This window comes from Larus michahellis, chromosome 8, assembly GCF_964199755.1.
Source record: "Larus michahellis chromosome 8, bLarMic1.1, whole genome shotgun sequence".
Classification (NCBI taxonomy): Eukaryota; Metazoa; Chordata; class Aves; order Charadriiformes; family Laridae; genus Larus; species Larus michahellis.
Window position 1 is genome coordinate 18,330,505 of NC_133903.1, and position 19,348 is coordinate 18,349,852.

A 19,348-nucleotide genomic window follows, 5' to 3' on the forward strand; every position below is an offset into this window, starting at 1 on the left:
AAGTTATTTCGGGAACTCTGGTGTGCCTACCTGCTAGGTCACACCTAGGTCACACTGTTCTTGCAAGAGTGTTTAAATAAAATGTGCTTCATATCGATCACTGCCTGAGCCGTGGTTATTGGATAAGGAGCGTTTCTCAGAATTTTGGGGGCTCCTCCAAGATCCGAAGTCATCCCGTCCAGGAGTCCTTGTCACCGAAGGACAGGAAGACACGTCCGGTTGATTTCAACGGTCTTGTGTACCGTCACCTGGAGCTCCGAAGGGATTGACCAGGATCCCAAGACTCGTTAAGCCGCAGACCATATAAACCACAAGGTGGCAAAGTAGGCATAGAGAGTATGACCAGGCAACTCCGTGCATGGAGCAAGGTAAGAAAGTTCGATTGTCTGAGTATTACCTTGGTGGTCGGGGACATTCTAAGAGACTTGATGTGTGTGAGTGACTGAGATGTACTGCGGTACGAAGCGAGTGTGGAGTCTGGATCTGCGGTTCTGTAGTCCCACGAGGGCTGCAGCCAGAGAAGGACAAAGTGAAAGGAAGAGGTGTAAGAAAAGTCTCTGTTTAGAATGGGAAATAAGAATTCTAGGCCTAGGGATGAGAAAGGGGATAATAAGAAAGACCCCGGGAACATTCCCCCAGACAGTCCTTTTGGGAGAATGTTGAGGTTTTGGAATGATTCTTCCTGTACAAGTGATAAAAAGAAAATGATACCTTATTGTTGTTTTGTTTGGACTGCATCTTGGGGGGGGGGGTGGGGGTGGCCAGGGCCCGGGAGGGGGGGGGAGGGGGGCGTGGACATTCTGGGAGGGATCCCAGGGGTGTCCTAAGGGGACCTGTGTCTGTCTTAGAGGATCGCAGGGATGTCCTGGAGGTCCCGTGTCCATCACGGGGGATCTTCGGGGTGTCGCAGGGGGACATGTTTGCATTTGCATTTGAATTTGTTTGGACCAAAGAACCCATAAGACCTCCTAGTGTATTTTGGCCCAAATTTGGATCTGATGAAGATTAGGTCTGTCAGACTTTAAACATGTATGTGAATAATAAGGAACCACCCTCATTAGAGGAGAGTGAATATGCTTTTTGCTGGGTCAAGATGAATAGATTCAGGATTCGGGGATGCCCAAATCCATCTTATATGTTCCCAGCCCAGACTGTCGCTGGTGTTTCAACCAACAAAGAAGTTGAAGCCTCTAAGTGGGACCCCTTAGACTGTTACTTGGGGGCGGGGAAGAGGGGTGAAAAACAGGGGAAGAGAATGGGGAAGAGGACTGCCCTGGCCACTCCTACTAGCAGCTCAAGGTTCACTGGTAAGGTATTACTATTGTGGGATTTACAGAATCCCCTAACATGTTTGGGCAAGTATTAGAGCAAGTGTTTGAACAATTCAAACCTCCATCGGGAGTAGCCCTGCTTCAGTATGTGAACGACTTATTGGTGTCCAGGGAGGAAGAAGGCAGGATAAAAGAAGCCACAAATGAGTTACTGAACTTTTTAGGACAGCAAGGTTTGAGGGTCTCAAAAATGAAATTGCAACATGTAGAAACAGAAGTGAAGTACTTGGGACATCTAGTTAGTGAAGGGAGTCGAAAAATAAATCCTGGAAGGATCAAAGGAACAGTAGACTTACCTCTGCCAGAGACCAAGAGGGAACTCAGAAAATTTTGGGCGCTGACTGGGTACTGTAGGCTGTGGATAGAGGGGTGTGCTCAAAAGACTAAAGGACTATATTCCAAACTGTTAGCTGAAGAACCAAACGGATTGGTTTGGACAGAAGAGAAGAATTTAGTGAAAGATTTAAAACAGAGCCTAATTAGAGGTCCAGCTTTAGCCTTACCTTCTTTGCAGAAACCTTTTCAACTGTTTGTAACTGTAGACAAAGGGGCTGCATTAGGAATATTAACTCCAGAGTGGGGGGATAAATGACAGCCAGTAGCATATTTGTCAAAGCTCCTAGACCCAGTTTCTCCAGGATGGCCTGAATGTGTGCAGGCACTGGCTGCAACTGCTTTTTTAGTAGAAGAAAGCAGGAAGCTTAACTTTGGGGGAATGATAGAAGTTAGCACCCCCCACCAAGTCAAAACCATTTTAGCCCAAACTGTGGGAAAATGTCTAACAGATTCAAGAATACTGAAGTATGAAGCAATTTTAATTGAAAAGGATGATTTGATTTTAACTACCAGCTCTTGCCTTAACCCAGCGAGCTTTTTGTGGAAAGGAAAAGTAGAGGCAAAGGATGAAGAACTTACACACAAATGCTTAGATGTAATTGAGTACCAGACTAAGATATGACCTGACTTAAGGGGTATCCCCCTATCTGGGCATCTTCTTTTGTTTGTAGGCGGTTCTTCAAGAGTGATAGAAGGAAAGAGTTGTAATGGATATGCGGTGGTGGATGGAGTGAGACAAGTAAAAGCATCTGAGAAATTACCTAGTGCATGGTCTGCTCAAATGTGTGAGATGTATGCCTTAAACCAGGCACTAAAATTAATTGGAGAAGGGGAAGGAACAATATATACAGACTCTCGTTATGCCTTTGGGGTAGTGCATACCTTTGATAAAATTTGGGAAGAATGAGGACTAATAAATAGCAAAGGGAAAGAACTTGTACATGAAGAACTTGTAAAACAGGTGTTAGCAAATATATTAATAGCAAGTGAAATAGTGGTTGTACATGTTAAAGGCCACCAGAGAGGCAATTCAATTACTGCAGGGGGAAATAGATCAGCAGACAAGGTGGCAAAAGAGGCAGCTTTGGCGCAAGGGACAATCAAGATTTATAATCTTGTTCTTAAGTACCGACAGTAACAACCCCATTGATATTCACGAAAAAAGAAAAGGAAGCAATGACAGAAGCAGGGGCAGTGGAGAAAGATGGTAAATGGATTCTGCCTGATGAAAAGGAAATGGTTAACTAACAAACAAACTATGAGAGAAATAATGGCAGTGTTACATCAGGGAAGCCATTGGGGAATGCAAGCAATGTGCGATATAGTTTTGTGGAAGTGTGGATGTTTTGGCATTTACACAGTAGCAAAGCAAATCTGCGAAAGGTGTATTATTTGTAAGAAAATAAATAAGAAGACCCTTAGAGAACAATCCCCAGGAGGATGGGAACCAGGGTATAAGGCCATTTCAAAGTATGCAAGTCGATTTTACTGAACTGCCACCAGTCGGCAGATTTAAGTACCTCTTAGTCCTGGTAGATCACCTTACTGGATGGGTGGAAGCTTATCCCTTAGTCTCTGCAACAGCTTCAGGAGTGATAAGCAAATAATTCCTAGGTATGGAATAGTGGAAAATGTGGATTGAGATCAAGGAAGCCATTTTACCTCCAAGGTGGTACAGGGAGTGATGGAAAGTTTAGGGATAACATGTGATTATCACACTCCCTGGCACCCCCCATCATCTGGAAAGGTTGAAAGAATGAATCAAACCATTAAGAGGCAACTATGTGAATTAGTTCTTGAGACAAAATTACCATGGATTGTTTACCAATAGCACTGTTGAGAATCCAGACCTCCCCTAGAAAGGATACTGGTCTCTTGCCTTATGAAATGCTTTTTGGACTACCTTACACTGGAAGTAGAGAAAGTGTGCCCATATTTGAAACCAAGGACAAGTTCCTTAAGAAATATATACTGGAGCTGTCATCTTCTTTCTCTTTCCTTAGAACTAAAGGCCGCCTTGCTCAAACTCCGCCGTTGGAATTTGTTGTCCATCCGTATAAACCAGGGGACTGGGTACTAGTCAAATCCTGGAAGGAGAGTAAGCTCCAACCGGAGTGGGAAGGACCATTCCAAGTACTCCTCACTACTGAAATGGCAGTAAGGACAGTGGGAAAAGGCTGGACTCATTACACTCAGCTAAAAGGACCAGTTGAACCCCCACCGACAGATCCGGTAGAACAGTGACATTCTACTGACAGCCTGCTGCGAGTAACCCTAAAAAGACAGTAAGCTGTGGGTTGAGGCAGGATGATCCAGTTGGGAGCTATAAATCTGTGTACGCCATGAATTTTAAGAGGCATTTTGCGATGATACTGGTCGTAGGGGCGGTGTTGTGCTTCCCACTAGGAAACTGGAGTGTATGCCCAGATCATCTACCAAGTGCACACCCAGATTACTCGGTTAGGCTTATCATAAACATCACTAAAGGAGATACCCCACAGACCGTACGCTTGGATGCCTGTCAAGTACTGAAGTGTGGGGAAGTAGAGGCCCAAAGACAGTTGAGTAGCGAAAACAAGTACCCGTGCCCAGAAATTTGGAGGGTCACAGGGTCCCAAGGCTGCACCTTGTGAACAATGGAGTGAAGTGTGGTGGACCACCCAAATTGGAGGGTGGACCATGGATGACCCAGGCGGATGTTATGGCTAACCTAATACATGGAATAGGAGCAGATGTGTCTGGAAGAGATCCAAAGGGAAGATTTAGAATAGCCGTACTAGAAAATAGCTGTCAAGCGGAAGGGACAACTATGACTACTAAACTCCCAGTAATACAACAGTAGGAACCACTGAATGATCCAGCTTTGGGAACGGTTACCGAGATTAAACATTTTAGACAAACATTTGAGACTGAAACAGGGTACGGTGAGATGAATGCTCGGGTAGAATGGGTGAAATATACCATTAATAGTTTGAACCAAAGCAATTGCTGTGCTTCTGCCTCAGGAAGGCCCACAGCACAGATCGTCCCTTTTCCCTTAGGGTGGACAAAAGATTCCGTAGGGATGTGGTGTATGATAGCATTATACCAAGAAAAGACTGTCTGGGAAAATGAGCCTTGTCATTCACGTTCCTTGCTGTTTCCTACCTTGGAGTCCAGAGATGTTAATGTGCCACCAGTGTTTTCCACAGCAATTGGTAACCGTACAGCGTGCCTCTCACGGCAGGCTGTGAATGCTACCAAACCTGTGGGGGAATTCACCCACGCGCTGAAACTCTGAATGTGACCAAGGAGGTAAGGGGAAACTACTCAGCGTTACGAGTGCCTCGGGTGGATCTCTGGTGGTATTGTGGATGGAAGACCTCGCGATCTGTGTTGCCGGCTAACTAGAAAAGTACGTGTGGAATAATACAATCAGCAATACCTAGCCAATGGGGAAACAAGGGAGGGAAACTTCGGCCAGGAATAGGGAATAAAAAGAAGTTATTTCGGGAACTCTGGTGTGCCTACCTGCTAGGTCACCCATGCTTGCAAGAGTGTTTAAATAAAATGTGCTTCGTATCGATCACTGCCAGAGCCGTGGTTATTGGATAAGGAGTGTTTCTCACAGTCACTGAGCACCAGCCTCCTGTCCGGCTTCCCAGCAGGTGGCACAGGAGTCACTGCAGAAGCCTCCTGTCTGGCAGTGGCCACTGATGGGATGTGGGAAGAGCGGGAGGAAGGGAAGGGAGTTGCGGGAGAGCAGTGTCCTCTTACTGAGCCACCCCCTTTTGTGACCAGCCGGAAGGGGCAGATGAACTGGTAACCAACTGATCCCTTTGGCATTTTCCATATCTACAGCCAATACGAACCCAGCCTGCCACGTGGGGCCAATCAGTGGCCCATCAGAGACTGGCAGCACTCCCGACGTATGAGGGTGAAGACCATTGTGGCAAGAAGGCGGGTTCTACTGGTGGTCAGGCACAGCTTTGCCATGGTGCCTGTGGGCTGTGCCCCAAGGCCAAGCAGCCCCAGGCTCGAGGCCCCTCTTCCCCCCTTCCAGCCCTCCCTCCCCTCTGAACACAGAGAGGTGTCAGTCGAGGAAATATTCTCATGACTTACTGCTCCCAATGAACTGATCCCTTTGGCGTTTCCCATATCTACAGCCAATACGAACCAAAAATCAACAGGACCACCTGTTTCCACTCCGATATTATTTCCGACCAACAAACCTCTTGTTTGGAGTGTTACCGTAAGCCGGTGATTAAGGACTCTCTAAGACTCAATTTTGGAGTGTTGTTGCGTGAAAAGGGGCAAAGCGGTTTTGGCAGAAAATAAACCCCCTTGTGTTCTAACACTCCTCACCGAGGTGGGAGGCTAGGTGCGGCTAGGTTTAAATTCTGAGTGATGCCCAATTCAGCACTATCAGTCCAATCGCGTTTAATATGTATTAATCTATTACGATTTGTATACACTAATAGTGGACTACACCTTCAGTCTAGTCGTGCTCGTGAACTAGCACGGCCACTCTCGAGTCTTTGGTCGCGTTCAGTGAGAAACCAAAATGACTAGCTACTTAAAAAAAAGTGCAGTTTATTTAAACAACAGATATATAGGTTCTTAGGATTGCCGGTGATAAATACACTGTCTGCAAAGCACGTGCGAATAAAAGTATTGTTACATATACAAAACGCGCGACAAAGTTATAAACGATACAGCCTGGCTCTAAATGTAGAAAAGAGAGTCTCTAGAGAAATTTTTAAGTTTCCCGAGGAAGCACTCGGTATAATCTAAGTCTTACCCAAAGGTGTCCCTATGGGGGGGAAGAGAGGCTCAGCCCGTCGACTGCTCCCAGAAGTCAGTGATGGAATTCTTTGTGATGGTGTCTTCCCTGGGTATCCCCTCTCTCTCGGGCTATTTTTATACTATTTGTTATCTTCAAGGTGGAGTTTGAGTGACTTTAGTCATACATACTTTTATCATCATTGGTGTAAATATCTCACTTCACAATTAAAGGTATAGTTTAAGAGAAATTAAGGGCGCAGACTCAAGAAGGAGTGGTCGCACCTTGGAGGCGGGTAGCCTTTGGGATGGAGGTGTGTTTTGGTATTATAATGACATTATAATGAGCAAAGTTCGCACAAAGGACAGCATTTCATCAAAATTTGATGAAATGTTGGCTCCAAGTATCGAGCGGGCATCCAATTGGCAGCTTATCTGTTTCATGGTATCATCCCATTCCCATATCCGATATACATCATAAAGTAAAGCCGCGGAATAGTTGCATCCCGTCCCATACCTCATGTAGCTTATCAGGGAACCACAGATGTTGTGTCCTTCATGCCAGCTGCGGCTATTTTCTACCTCAGAAGCCTCTTGATTTTATACTTTACCTTAATGTGTGAACAATGCTGTACTTTTGTATTTTTTAGCCAATTTAGTATTTATTCCACAAGTGTTAGAAAGCAGGCATTCTTTATTGCGGCACTGGGCGCACAGGGGATCGCTCTGCCCAGTGTGTGTGCTGAGTTGCTCCACTACAAAGGTCGTGAGCAATCAGAATGTACATATTCATCACATTTCCCAGAAGTGATTACCATATTCATATTATCACCTAGAACTCATTAATACATGTAAATGTCCTTGACGCATGCGCATCCATGTCCATTGGTGGTCTGCCAGGGTCCTCTGCTGGTCGTCGATAGTCTTCCTCACCGTGTCCGCTGGCTGAACTCAGTCTTTGTGCAGACTCAGTTCGTCTTTCGGCTCTAGTTTGCAACTCCTGTTCTCACCAAAGTAGCTTGTTCTAGCACCTCTCCCTACCTATTCTACCCAAGCATACAATGTCTCAAGACTCCCTTGTATCCAACTAAACCCAGCAGATGCCTAACCCATCCGCTTACAGAGCATTTCAAACTTGGCTACAGTATTCCAGCAAGGAGGGAACCAGATGTTCTTTGCCCCTTTTTCTGGATGCTCTGCTTCCATGTCTTTCATGCCGCCCCGGGGAACGCCCGGCCCCTCCCTGCCCAGGTGGCGGGTCACAGCGGGGCCCTTTGTGACCTCACCTTGTGACACGCCACGGCTCGGCATGTGGTCAGCGTGGCTGCAGGCCCCCACCCGCAGTGTCCGGCAGGACGGCGACGGGACAGGGCAGGAGCACGGAGCCGGCGAGCAGCCCCCGAGCGCAGCCCACGTCTTTCCCCGCCGCCCCCGGCAGCCCCACGGTGCCGAGGCGTTTTGCCAAAGCTTCCTCCTTCCCCACCCCTTTCCTCCGTCCTGCGGGATGGCAGAGAGACCCCCCAGCCGCCCCTGGGTGGCCTGGGAGAAGATGGAGGCTCCCGAGAGGCGCAGCCCTCCACCGCAGCCCTATGAGGTGACCGAGGTCCAGGCGCTGCAGATAGGTGAGGGGGGGGCCCTGTTGGTCTGGGCAGGGCTGGGGCCAGCGAGCGCACCCTGCTCAACGCCGGGATCGCGTTTTTCCTGGCACGCTGGCAGTGGGCGTCCCATGGGTGCTGGGCATGATGCTGCCTGAAGGCCGGGGCTGCTCAGGGCTGGGAGCTGGCCCCAGCACAGCCTCTCCCAAGGAGGACGAGAGCAGGGGGGACCCAGCTCCTGCTTCAGGGCACGGGCAGCCAGAGGCCGCTGGGCAGGCAGGAGGCAGTGATGCTGCGGGACGGGGACCTTTCCTGACCATCAGCAAGCGAGTTCCTCAGCCCGGGGCACTGGGGGCTTTCCCTGCTGCGCCGTGCTCCAACATGGCAGCCCGTCTGCCGGGCACTCTCCGGCCCTGACATGCAAGGGAAGAACGCGCCAGGGGAGCGGGCACAGGGCTGGATGGAGGGCAGACCTCCGTCCTCTGCTCTCCTGCCACCAGCCCCTCTCCACAGCCTCCCTGCTCTCCTCCTTTATTAGATGCCACATGGTTATGCGTGTACAAAGAGGAAAAGGAAAACGTGGATTTCATCCAGGCCTTTGTCAACTGCCCAGAGCAGGTAAGTGTGGCCATTTCAACTGCAGCTGTGCCGGCATCTCCTGACTGGAGCTCTGCTGCCGGGCTGCTGGAGGTGTGCTGGCTGGGCAGGGCTGCTTCTCCCAGCTCTCCCCCACAGCACTGCACCCCCAGCGCTCGGGTCCTGCTGGCCACGTGGCCCCCCTCTCACGCTCCATTTGTCTCTCTGTCCCCACACCTGCCAGGACGATGACCGGAAGATGGAGTTTCTTAACAGCATCTGCATGCTGTGCAGAACTGCCAAGTCCCGTGGCTTGTCACGGGGCCTCGATGTCTTCTGCCACACATACAAGCTGGCAGAGAATGTCAAGGTGAGAGCACGCCAGGCGGCTCTGGAGAAGGGGGCAAGGCCCCCCAGCACCCTGTGAGGAGAGCACTTGGACAGGGCGAGGGTCTGGTGGCAACCATCCCGGTTGTGCTCTGCAGGTGCTGCTGGAAAAGGAGCCCCGGGACAATCTGATCACAGCAGTGCGGTGGAAAGCCATCCTTGCCATCACCGAACTGGGGTACCTGCCCATCCCTGCCCCAGAGCCCGTGTCCACCTGCGCGAGGCCTCGAGGCACTGCTCCCAGCACCAGTGTCCGACTGGCCCCTCTCTCTCTTTGCAGCTCAGTCGAGAGAGTGCTGGAGGGCAGAGAGAAAGGCCTCCTAGAAGCCTGCTTCGCGAGTATTTTGGCCCTTCCACCAGAAGCGGAAATGCAGGACCTGGACATTCCACTCTACCTCTGGGTAAGTGCTGGGTGAGCTCCAGGAGCCCCAGTCCTTCCTGGCTCCTCCCTGGCCACCCCATGCTGTGATACGACCAGAGATCCAAGGCAGGGCAGAGTCTCGGCTTTGCTTTCCCAACCTCATCCCTTTGTCCCTTCCCTTAGGCCTGGCCACGTCCAGTGCGGCAGGCTGCTCTGCCCACAGCAGGTTGTCTGCCCTTGGGTCTCTCCTGGGCACCGCGAGGCAGCGCGGGAGTCCTCCCTTGGCTCTGGGAGTTCAGATCAGTCTTCTGGGGGTGAGAGGGACAGCAGAATCACTGGTACAACTCTTTGCCCTCCTTGCAGACCCTGAAAGACATGGACATCATGCTGCAGAAGTTGGTGCTCAGCTGTTCGGTCCCCAGAGTCAGCGAGATGCTGCAGATAATCTTCCAGGTCTGGCATGCACAAGGGCTGTTCTTCACCCGGGAGGGAAGGGGGTGTCCACTCTTGCGTGGATGGTCCTCACCCCAGCGCCATGCAGAGACAACATCCTGCAGGGAGGGTGCCCACCTCCCTTGGGCAACCAGGGGCTGCCCAACAGGCTCTTCTGGAGCACAGTGGCCGCAGAGGGTGGCATCTGCCTTCCTGCTGGGCCACGGGGTTGGCCCGGGAGATTTGTCCCAATCCTGCAAGCCCGCCAGCTCCCCTCGGGCAGGAACCCCACTACAGCCTTTCCTCAAGATCAGAGGGAGCCTTAAGGGGCTGTGCGAGTCCAGCCCAGGAGTTCAGCAGGGCTGCTTCTGCTGGAGCAGGTGTCTGCTGCCAGGGCACACCAGCAGCTTCTCTCTCCCCAGCTGCTACTGAACTACACCGAATCCAAGACAGTAGCCGTGCAGGTGAGGGCCCTGGAGAGAATTAAGATGCTGAGCATTTTTCTGGCCAACCATCCCACCCTGGAGGTAAGGAGCCAGGCACCCTCCAGCCAGGCCATCTCCCGCTCCCTGCGCACCAGAGCAACCTGCAGCTCCCCCATGCAGGGCTCCTCCCAAGCTGGCTGCTTTGGGAGCCGTGCACGGCGCGGCCCTGCAAAGCCCTGACTCACCAGGGATCCAGCCCTGGGCACACTCTTGGGTTCAGCACCAGCTGCCTGCCCTCAGCCCTTCTGCTCTTCTGCCTCCCCCGCCCAGGCCTGGCACCACTTGGAAAAATACACGTACGGCCCCGTCTGCCATGGAGATGTCCAGATCCCAATCCTGGGACAGCTGCTGGGACGTCTCCTTCTCTTCTATTCTTCCAAGGAAGAGACAAGCTGGCGAGCTTTCGACGCTCTTTTTGCCCTCAAGAGATTCGTCCGTAAACAAAAAAGTAAGCAAACCAATCCACACAGTGGGCTGCATCCCTCCGCACACAGGCATCTCCTGATAGCTCTGCTTCTCTTCCTCACCTCCTTTGCCCCTCACAGCTGCTTCCCATAGCATCCCAGCTGTGGTTTTGCTGCAGAAGCTGAGTGATCTCAGCTTGAGCCAGCAGTGTGCCCAGGTGGCCAAGAAGGCCAACAGCATCCTAGCCTGTATCAGGAATAGTGTGGTGAGCCGGACTAGGGAAGTGATCATCCCCCTGTACTCGGCACTGGTGAGGCCCCACCTCGAGTACTGCGTTCAGTTTTGGGCCCCTCGCTACAGGAGGGACATTGAGGTGTTGGAGCGTGTCCAGAGAAGGGCTACAAAGCTGGTGAGGGGCCTGGAGGACAAACCTTATGAGGAACGACTGAGGGAGCTGGGGTTGTTTAGCCTGGAGAAGAGGAGGCTGAGGGGAGACCTTATCACCCTCTACAACTACCTGAAAGGAGGTTGTAGAGAGATGGGGGCTGACCTCTTCTCCCTGGTGACAAGTGATAGGACGAGGGGAAATGGGTTCATGTTACGTCAGGGGAGGTTTAGATTAGATATTAGGAGACATTTTTTCACTGAAAGGGTTATTAAACATTGGAATAGGCTGCCCAGGGAGGTGGTGGATTCACCATCTCTGGAGGTGTTTAAAAAAAGGGTAGATGGGGCACTGAGGGACATGGTTTAGAAGTGGCTCTTGTCAGGGTAGGCTAAAGGTTGGACTCGATGATCTTAAAGGTCCCTTCCAACCTCAACAATTCTATGATTCTATGATTCTATGATCTCCTGATGGCCAGGATCTGTTCTCTGCTGCTCTCCTTCCTCTTCCTCCCTTTCAGCATCTTGAACCCCGCTCGCTGTTTTGTGCTCCCAACAGCCAAAGCTGCCATTTGATTATCATGGCCCAAAGCCACATTTTTCCTGACAGTGACGAGCAGATCCATCTGTGCATCGCCCCGGCTGGTCTCTCCAGTGCCTGCAGCAAGAAGCTATTCCTGACGCCTTCCAGAAATCTCCTTGACCGCTTGTGTCCTGACATCTTGCAAGCAGATCTCAGGGCACTTTGGTAAGCTTGCTGGCAAAGCTGCTGTGTCTTACTGACGCTTCTGTGTTTTCCCCGCGATTTAGCCAGGTCACCGACAAAGGATAAAGTGCAACAGCTCCATTGGAAACTTGAGAGACCCACCTTGCTGCATTTCCCCACCACCAGAGACTTTGCCATGGTAATGAGCCCCCTCTCCCCTTGCTGGGACTCTTGTCTGTGGCATCAAGAGAGGACTTGGGTGAGCAAAGGCATCCGGAATCAGTGGGGCTGCCATGGCCTCTCTGTCCCCGGTGAGAGGGTTCCTGCTGTCCCCATGCAGGGACGACGCAAGGGCGGCGCTCCAGTGTCCCAGCAGCAGCTCCAGCCCTCCTGGCCACCAGCGAGCCCCGCTCCTCTGTAGGGCCAGCACGCTGTGCCCGTGAGCCCAAGTCTCCTCCCTCACCCTGGGGACCCTCTGCTCTCACCCTCTGCCCTGCAGAGCCTGCAGCCCCTGCTGACAGCTTTCCTGAGGGCGCTGCTGACAGCACTGCCGGGCATCTCTCGCCAGGGCTGCTCACTCTGCCCAGCTAAGCAGCACCATCAGGGGACTCGGTGTGACATGTCTTCGCTCCCTTCCTTCCTCCCATAGGAGTTTGCACAACACCTGACACCTTATGAGGCGACAAGCATCGTCCTTGTGACCATCGAGGCCATGAGAGACTCCAGCATGTTTGACAGGGAGGCAACAAGAAACATTGTGGACCTGTTCACGAGATACCCCGACTTCTGGCTGGAGGATGTAAGTGACCTGTGCCTGGATTGCCCTGCCCTCGAGCCCTGTCAGGCCTTGTTCCCCCCAGAGAGGGATGGAAAGGGCAGCTGAGGAAATGGCTGCGCTCCAGTGGCAGCACCATCCTCACCTGTGCCTCACCTCCAGGTGCCAAAGATCATGAGCTGCATCCACAAGAACCTGGAATGCATCAACACGGAGTCAGCTCTGCGGAGCGTGGAGTCACTTCTTGTCGCGCTGACTGACTGGGACCCCACCAAAGTGGTCCTGAGCCTGTTGAAGTTCTCTCCAACAGGAGAGAGGTACTGGCCCCAGAAGCCACGTGGGCTCGTTGCCTGCGGGGAGAGGCACGCAGAGACTCTGGCTGCCAGAGCCGAGGAATCCCCCAGGAGCAGGGCCCTCCATCCCACCACGCTTCCCAGACCCAGTGGGTCAGCCAGGCCCGCAGCAGCCAGAGCTGGCCAAGCCAGAGCCCCACCGCCACGCTCCTCCCTGTCCAATGAGGAACACCACCTTAGCCTTCTGCTGCCCAGGGCACCCCAACCGAGGGGCAGGGCCTGCGTTACGCGGGGCTGTCCCCGGCCATGCTGCCTGCGGCCGAGGCAGCCCTGCTGACAGAGTGCTCTGGCTTGCAGCAGTGGCATGGCGATGTGGGATGTGATACTTACCACCCCTCAGACTTTGGAGAAGATCTTAAAGGAGCTCCTCAGCAAACAGAGCCTAGTCCCTTCGGACGCAGAGAAGGCCTGCATCACTCACTTGGCTGTGAGTTATCTGGAGAAAAGTGAAAAGACCTTGGTCACCTTCAGCGCGCCCTGCAGGCTCTGCCGGTATCTCACTGCTGTGTTTGTTTCAGCTGGCGGCCTCCATTGAGTTGCAGTCCGAGGATTTTAGTGACATGTATCAGAGGCATATAAGCCTGGTGACAGTCTCCCTGTTTCTCAGACGCCTCATCGAGCTGTCGGAGAGACCTGACATGGTGAGCGGGGCAGCGTCAAGAGGAGGCATGTTGGCAGCCGGGGCAGTGGGTGAGGTGGTGCTTTGGCCGTGGCTGGGAGACAGAGTGGGGTGGCTGCTCCAAATGCCTTCCCTGCCATGGTGGGGCCTGGCGGCTGCCGGGGACGCTTTCCAGGCACGAATGGCTACCAAGCCGTCTGCCCCTTTGGGCCTGTGGGAAAAGGGGGCGGCTGAGCAGGGGACGGGGAGTCTTTGCTTTCCTGCTCTCCCTGCCCTACCCCTGCTCTCCCGCGTCCCCCTCACTGTGCCCATGGCCACCACCTAGCAGGAGGCTGCTGCAGAGATTCCTGTGCCACCAGCTGCCAGGATGCCAGGCAGGAGGCTGGTGCTCAGTGACCAGTGCATTTTTGCCAGGGTGGTCTTTGACCGTTTCACAAAAAAGAAACTGTCTTTCATACAGGCAAGAAAAATGCTGGTCATCCTGCCATGCATCAGGGAGTTGCTCGAGGATGGCCACTCCAATATCAAGACGGATGTCCTGGTCATCTTTAGAAATGTGATGCGTCACCTGGAGAGGAAGGAGGCCAGCGCCATTGCTGTGCAGCTTGCAGAGAAGCTCCTGCCCCTCTTTGACGCTGTAAGGCTGATGGGGGAGACTGAGCCCTGCAGATGGGCACTCTGCAATGAGAGCTGCCCTTCAGCTCAGCCCCGTGGGCAGCACTCGGAGCAGGGTCTGCTCCCCCGGGCTCTGCTGGGAAGGCTTCTGGGCTTTGCAGCCCAGCACGGCTTCTCCCTCCTGCAGAATCTGACCCCGGAGCATCTCCCCTCACATCTGCCATGCTCACGCCCGTGGGCTAATGCTCACAGTAAGCAGGGAGCGGCTCTTTCTCAAGTCCCCCTCTCCTTCTCCCTACCAGGAGTCCAGCCGGCTGCAAGAGCTCTCCATCAGCCTCTTCAGAGACCTGGTGGAGGCTGTGGTGGGGAATGACAGGAAGAGTATGAAGAAGGAAGTGCAAAGGGGCGTGCTCCCGCTCTTCTTTCACACGCAGGACAAGACGGACAGCGTGTCCAAGGTACAGATTTCAAAGCGGGCCAGTGACACAGGGAAGGGTGTGCTGACTCCCTGGGCATTGGGGGCAAGAGCTCCCAGCTCCCCAAGGGCAGGATGATGCCAGGAACAAAGCCAAGAGGAGGGGGGCTGCCAGGGCTCCTTCCCCAGACTGTGGTGCCATCTCCCGGCTTTTGCCGCTCTGCAGGCCTCCAGGGAAGCCCTCTGTGCTGCAGCAGATCTCCTCAAGTGGAAAAAACTCAAAGACCTGGTGCAGCCACAGCAGACATGGAGGACTGTCGAGCGCTCGGTGAGGACAACGCCCAATCCCCCGGCCCCAGGCTGGACGAGGGCTGCCCCCTGGGTCTGGAGCGTCGGCTGTGTAGCTGTGCCTCGGCTGCCCTGCTCCAGCCCGGAGCCCACAGCCTGCAGCTGCACCCTTCTTGCCTGTCCTCAAGAACAGAGCCCCCAGGGGCTCTTCTCCAGGCCTTTCTGCCCTTCCTGCACCCACCAGGAGGGAGGGGTCCCAGCAACAGGGGTGCTGGGAGGAGAGACGTGTCCGGATAACTGGGGAGACACGGTGACATGCCCATACCATTGCTCTCTCCAGCTGGTGCGGGACAGGAGGAGGGCCGAAGAATACATGGAGCAGAGCCTGCCATACCTGAACAATGCCCAGGCCATCTTGCGAGAGGCAGCCGTCAGGTTCATCGGTGAGCACCGGGGTCCCTCTTCTGCCAGCGTGGCCCCAGTCCCCGCTGCTGCACTGGCAGTGAGGGGCAGCCCTGTGGCTGCCAGAGCCCAGCTGATTCATGCAGGGCCTTGGCGTCCCTCTCCCAGACCTGCCCACGCAGGTGGGCTCGCTGGGAGCCTTGCTCGGTCCCACTGCCCTCGGGGACTGTCCTTCCCTGGGGTCAGCCCTGCTGAGGGGCGGCAGGAGGGTGTGCAGCCAGGCTGGCAGGGCCAGGGGCCGTGCTGCCGGGCTGCGCTGGGGAGCAGGGGGTCTGACGAAGCTCTGTGCCTAGGGATCACTGCGCGGCACCTGGGGAACCGAAATGAGAAGCTGCAGGATATCTGCGACGGTGAGCAGGGGCAGTGCTGTGCTGGCTGGGGCTGGTGCAGCAGGGGACAGAGAGCCTGGGCAGGGGGCTGCCGTCCCTGGCCCTGCTCCAGGAAAACGCTTCAGGGGCAGAGGCACATGTCACGGGCACATGGGGCATTCCTGAGCAGCAGCTTCCGGCTGGTCTCTTGGTCTCACCTGCTCCTCCTGGCCAGAGAAAGAGACGGACGGGGCTGGCATGGGAGGGTCTCTGCAGACAGCGCAGTTTCACCACTGCTCTGTTTCTTTCTGTCACAGCCCTCCAGCCCTTGGTGAACGACGCTGAACCCTCAGTCCGGTCCCTGGCATCTCAGACCTTGATGACCCTGGGAACACGAAGGAAGCAGCCAACATCATGGTGGTCCCTACGAACACTGTGCTGCTGGCTCTGCAGAGACAGGGAGAGGTGAAATAAGCCTCTGGAAAACGGCTGTGTTTGAATAATTCTTCCGTTTTAATAAAGCTGGAACAAGCAGCCCACTGCCACGGCGTCCTTCCCATGGGGACCACCCTGAGTGTGCCGAGCAGACAGTGTCACTCCTGGCCTCTGCCGCTGCCTGCAGGACAGCTCATCCCCCAGCACACCCTGGCCCCAGTCTTGGTTGACAACAAGTTGACCCCTTCTTTGGGCTTTCCCCTCAAAGAAGCCGTGTTTGTTCGTCCCCTGTGCAAGTCTTTTCTTTGGGGAGGCAGAGGGCAAAGGGGCAATGGCGGACCCTGGAGAAAGCGAGCTCGCCTGCACAGCTGCCCATCGCCCCCACTTCCCAGTAGCCCATGGCAGCACAGCACGCACTGATGCAGGGTGTCCTCGCACCAAAGCCCCAGCAGCGCTGCTGGACCACAAAACCCAGAGGGGAGCAGGAGGAGGGAAGCTGTACCTCACCCTTCCCCTCCTGACACATGCCAGGGCATGAAAAGGCACCCACGCTCGGCCACGCTGCCGAGTCGCCATTTGTCCCGGTGTTGGGAAGTGGCCACCTCTGGCGTGCTCCTGGGGTGAAGGACTCCAGCCCCCAGCACTCTGCGGGGATGTGCCAGCTCTGCTCAAGCTGTCGGCTGGAAGAGCGAAAGGCACCAGGAGGAGTCGCACCCTGCGCCACCTGCAGCCAGAAATCGGCAGAGGAAAATGGTGAGGTGAAGGCCAGGGCCAGGAGCGGAGGGCGGGAATCGCTCTTCTCAGGAGCCTCTTCTGCTTGTACCAAAACCAGCCCTCTTCTCCCCACTCCTTGGAGGCCTCTCTTCCCCTTGGGCTGCTGAGAGATGACCTGTGCTGTGGAGGCTTCCAGCGGAGCAGGCATGCTCTTAATGCAAACTGCATCGACACCGCTGAAACTTGCCTTTTGCTCGGCAAGTACAGGGCAGCAGAGGCTTGTCACAAGCACTGCTCTGGGAGACACAGCCCGTTGGCATCTGCTCCGGACACAGAGCTGGTCAGCACAAACAGGGCAGGTCCAGACCTTCCCTTTACAGCTTCAGTGGGGTCTGAAGTGGTTTTCAAAACAGAGATGTGAACCAAGGAAATGCTTACTTGTGCGACCTGTTTCTTCTAATGAACAGGTTTGCCAATCCCTTGGGCATTTTTACTATCTACACGGTGGGAGAGAGCCGTAGAAGGTAGGGGGGTGCACGAGAGCTGGTTAATATTCAAGCACCACTTCCTCCAAGATCAAGATCGGTGCATCCCTAGGAGCAAGAAATCAGGCAAAGGAGGCAGGAAACCCGCATGGAGGAGCAAGGAGCTTTTAGAAAAACTCAGGTTGAAGAAAGAAGTTTACACAATGTGGAAAAAGGAACTGGCCACTTGGGAGGAATAGAGGAACGCTGTCAGAGTAGGCAGGGATGCAACGAGGAAGGCTAAGGCCCACTTGGAATTAAACCTGGCAAGGGATGTCAAGGACAATGAGAAGGGCTTCTTCCAGTACCTCAGTAGTAAAAGGAAGACTAGGGAAAATGTGGGCCCACTGCTGAATGAGGTGGGGGCCCTGGTGATGGAGGATGCAGAGAAGGCGGAGTTGTGAAGAAGAAGTGCCGCCTTCGCTTCGGCCTTTACTGCTAAGGCCGGCCCTCCGGAATCCTACACCCTGGAGGTAAGAGAGAGAGCCTGGAGTAAGGAAGACTCTTCCTTAATTGAGGAGGATCGGGTTAGAGATCATTTAGGCCAACGCGACACCCACAGATCTGTGGGCCCTGATGGGATGCACCCACGAGTGCTGAGGGAGATGGCAGATGTTATTGCGAAGCTGCTCTCCATCATCTTGGCAAAGTCATGGAGAACAGGAGAGGTGCCTGAGGACTGGAGGAAAGCAAACATCACGCCAGTCTTCAAAAAGGGCAAGAAGGAGGACCCGTGAAACTACAGGCCAGTCAGCCTGAGCTCCATCCCTGGAAAGGTGATGGAAGAGCTCGTTCTGGATGTCATCTCTAAGCATGTAGAGGAAAACGAGGGTACTGGGAGGGGTCAACATGGATTCACCAAGGGGAAATCCTGCTTGACCAATCTGACACCCTTCTACGATGGCACGACTGGCTGGGCGGATGGGGGGAGAGCACTGGACGTCGTCTACCTCGACTTCAGCAAGGCTTTTGATGCTGTCTCCCCTTTATTTTGCTTCAATTATTAAGCGGTTATTACCTCAACCCACCAGAATGCCCACACAGCCCATTCGGCCCGTGCCTTTGGCCTCCAACCCTCACATTGCTCACTCCAGCCAGGAGAGGTGCTGTGTGGTAACAAAGCCAGCTCAGGCTGCAACCAAGAGGTTCCCCTCCTTTTCAGGGCCCAAGGCACCATTGTTCGCATCTAGCCCATGTCTTCCATGCCCAAAGATGCCTTTTCTCGGACAAAATCCTCACCTTGAGGGCCCCCATCCGCCTTCCCTGCCCCAACGGCCTTCCCTCAGGGCTCACAGGCCCTGGGGCGGGTCCAACCCCTGAAGGCGGAGCCAGTTGCCTGGCAGCACCCGCCCAGGAGGGGAGGTGGCAGCCCGGGACAGCCAATCGCCTCAGGGGAGGCGGGGCAAGGCATGCAATTGACTGGAAGCAGGCAGCCAATCAGAGGAAACATCCCCAGAGGGCAGGGCGGGCACTGGTGTGCGAGAAGGGAGCGACGCCTCAGGCAGCCAATAAGAGAGAGCATCACCTCAGGGGAGGGTGGGCCCAGTGGGCCCAAAACCAGGGCACAGTGACAGCCCAGGTGGCCAATCAGAGATGAAGGGCAGGCACTGCAGCCTGCCACCTGGGGCCAATCAGCGGCAGCATCGCCTCAGGGGAGGAGACTGACAGCGCTATGAGGGTGAAGACCTGGGTCAGGGCAATCCCAGGCACAAGTGCAGGTTGCCCGGGGAGGTCGTGGCTGCCCCATGCCTGGAACTGTGTTCAAGGCCAGGTTGGACGGGGCTTTGAGCAGCCTGGTCTAGTGAGAGGTGCCCCTGCCCAGGGGAGGGGCTTGGAACTAGATGATCTTTAAGGTCCCTTCCAGCCCGAGCCATTCTGTGATTCTGTGTGTGACACTTTCTCCTGGCAAGAGGAGGCCCCTTGGCCAGGACAGGGTCCCCGGGTCCCTGGTGTTGCCTGCCAGGGCTGGGGCAAGGGGCCCTGCCGCGATTGAGAGACGGGACGCTGCTTGATGCAAGCAAGATGTCAGTTTATTAGACGCGTCGGAAAGCTTTTATACAGCTACTTAACAGTTACATAAA

The 19,348-nt window shown here is 54.3% G+C and overlaps 2 protein-coding genes across 2 annotated transcripts; both read left to right on the forward strand.

The window, feature by feature from the left end:
- Positions 1 to 7,977: 7,977 nt before the first annotated feature.
- On the forward strand, positions 7,978 to 13,740 carry LOC141748019 (uncharacterized). The gene is made up of 9 exons (XM_074599343.1): positions 7,978 to 8,070; positions 8,844 to 8,969; positions 9,711 to 9,800; positions 10,202 to 10,306; positions 10,535 to 10,712; positions 12,008 to 12,018; positions 12,409 to 12,558; positions 13,406 to 13,577; positions 13,682 to 13,740. Exons 1-9 carry the CDS (start codon positions 7,978 to 7,980, stop codon positions 13,738 to 13,740), a joined length of 984 nt encoding a protein of 327 aa, XP_074455444.1.
- Positions 12,409 to 16,127, forward strand: LOC141747704 (uncharacterized). The gene is made up of 8 exons (XM_074598376.1): positions 12,409 to 12,558; positions 12,697 to 12,851; positions 13,185 to 13,528; positions 13,967 to 14,579; positions 14,763 to 14,864; positions 15,165 to 15,267; positions 15,580 to 15,636; positions 15,912 to 16,127. The coding sequence occupies exons 4-8, from the start codon at positions 14,364 to 14,366 to the stop codon at positions 16,061 to 16,063; spliced, it is 630 nt and encodes a 209-aa protein (XP_074454477.1). The 5' UTR covers positions 12,409 to 12,558; positions 12,697 to 12,851; positions 13,185 to 13,528; positions 13,967 to 14,363; the 3' UTR covers positions 16,064 to 16,127.
- The last annotated feature ends 3,221 nt before the right edge of the window (positions 16,128 to 19,348 follow it).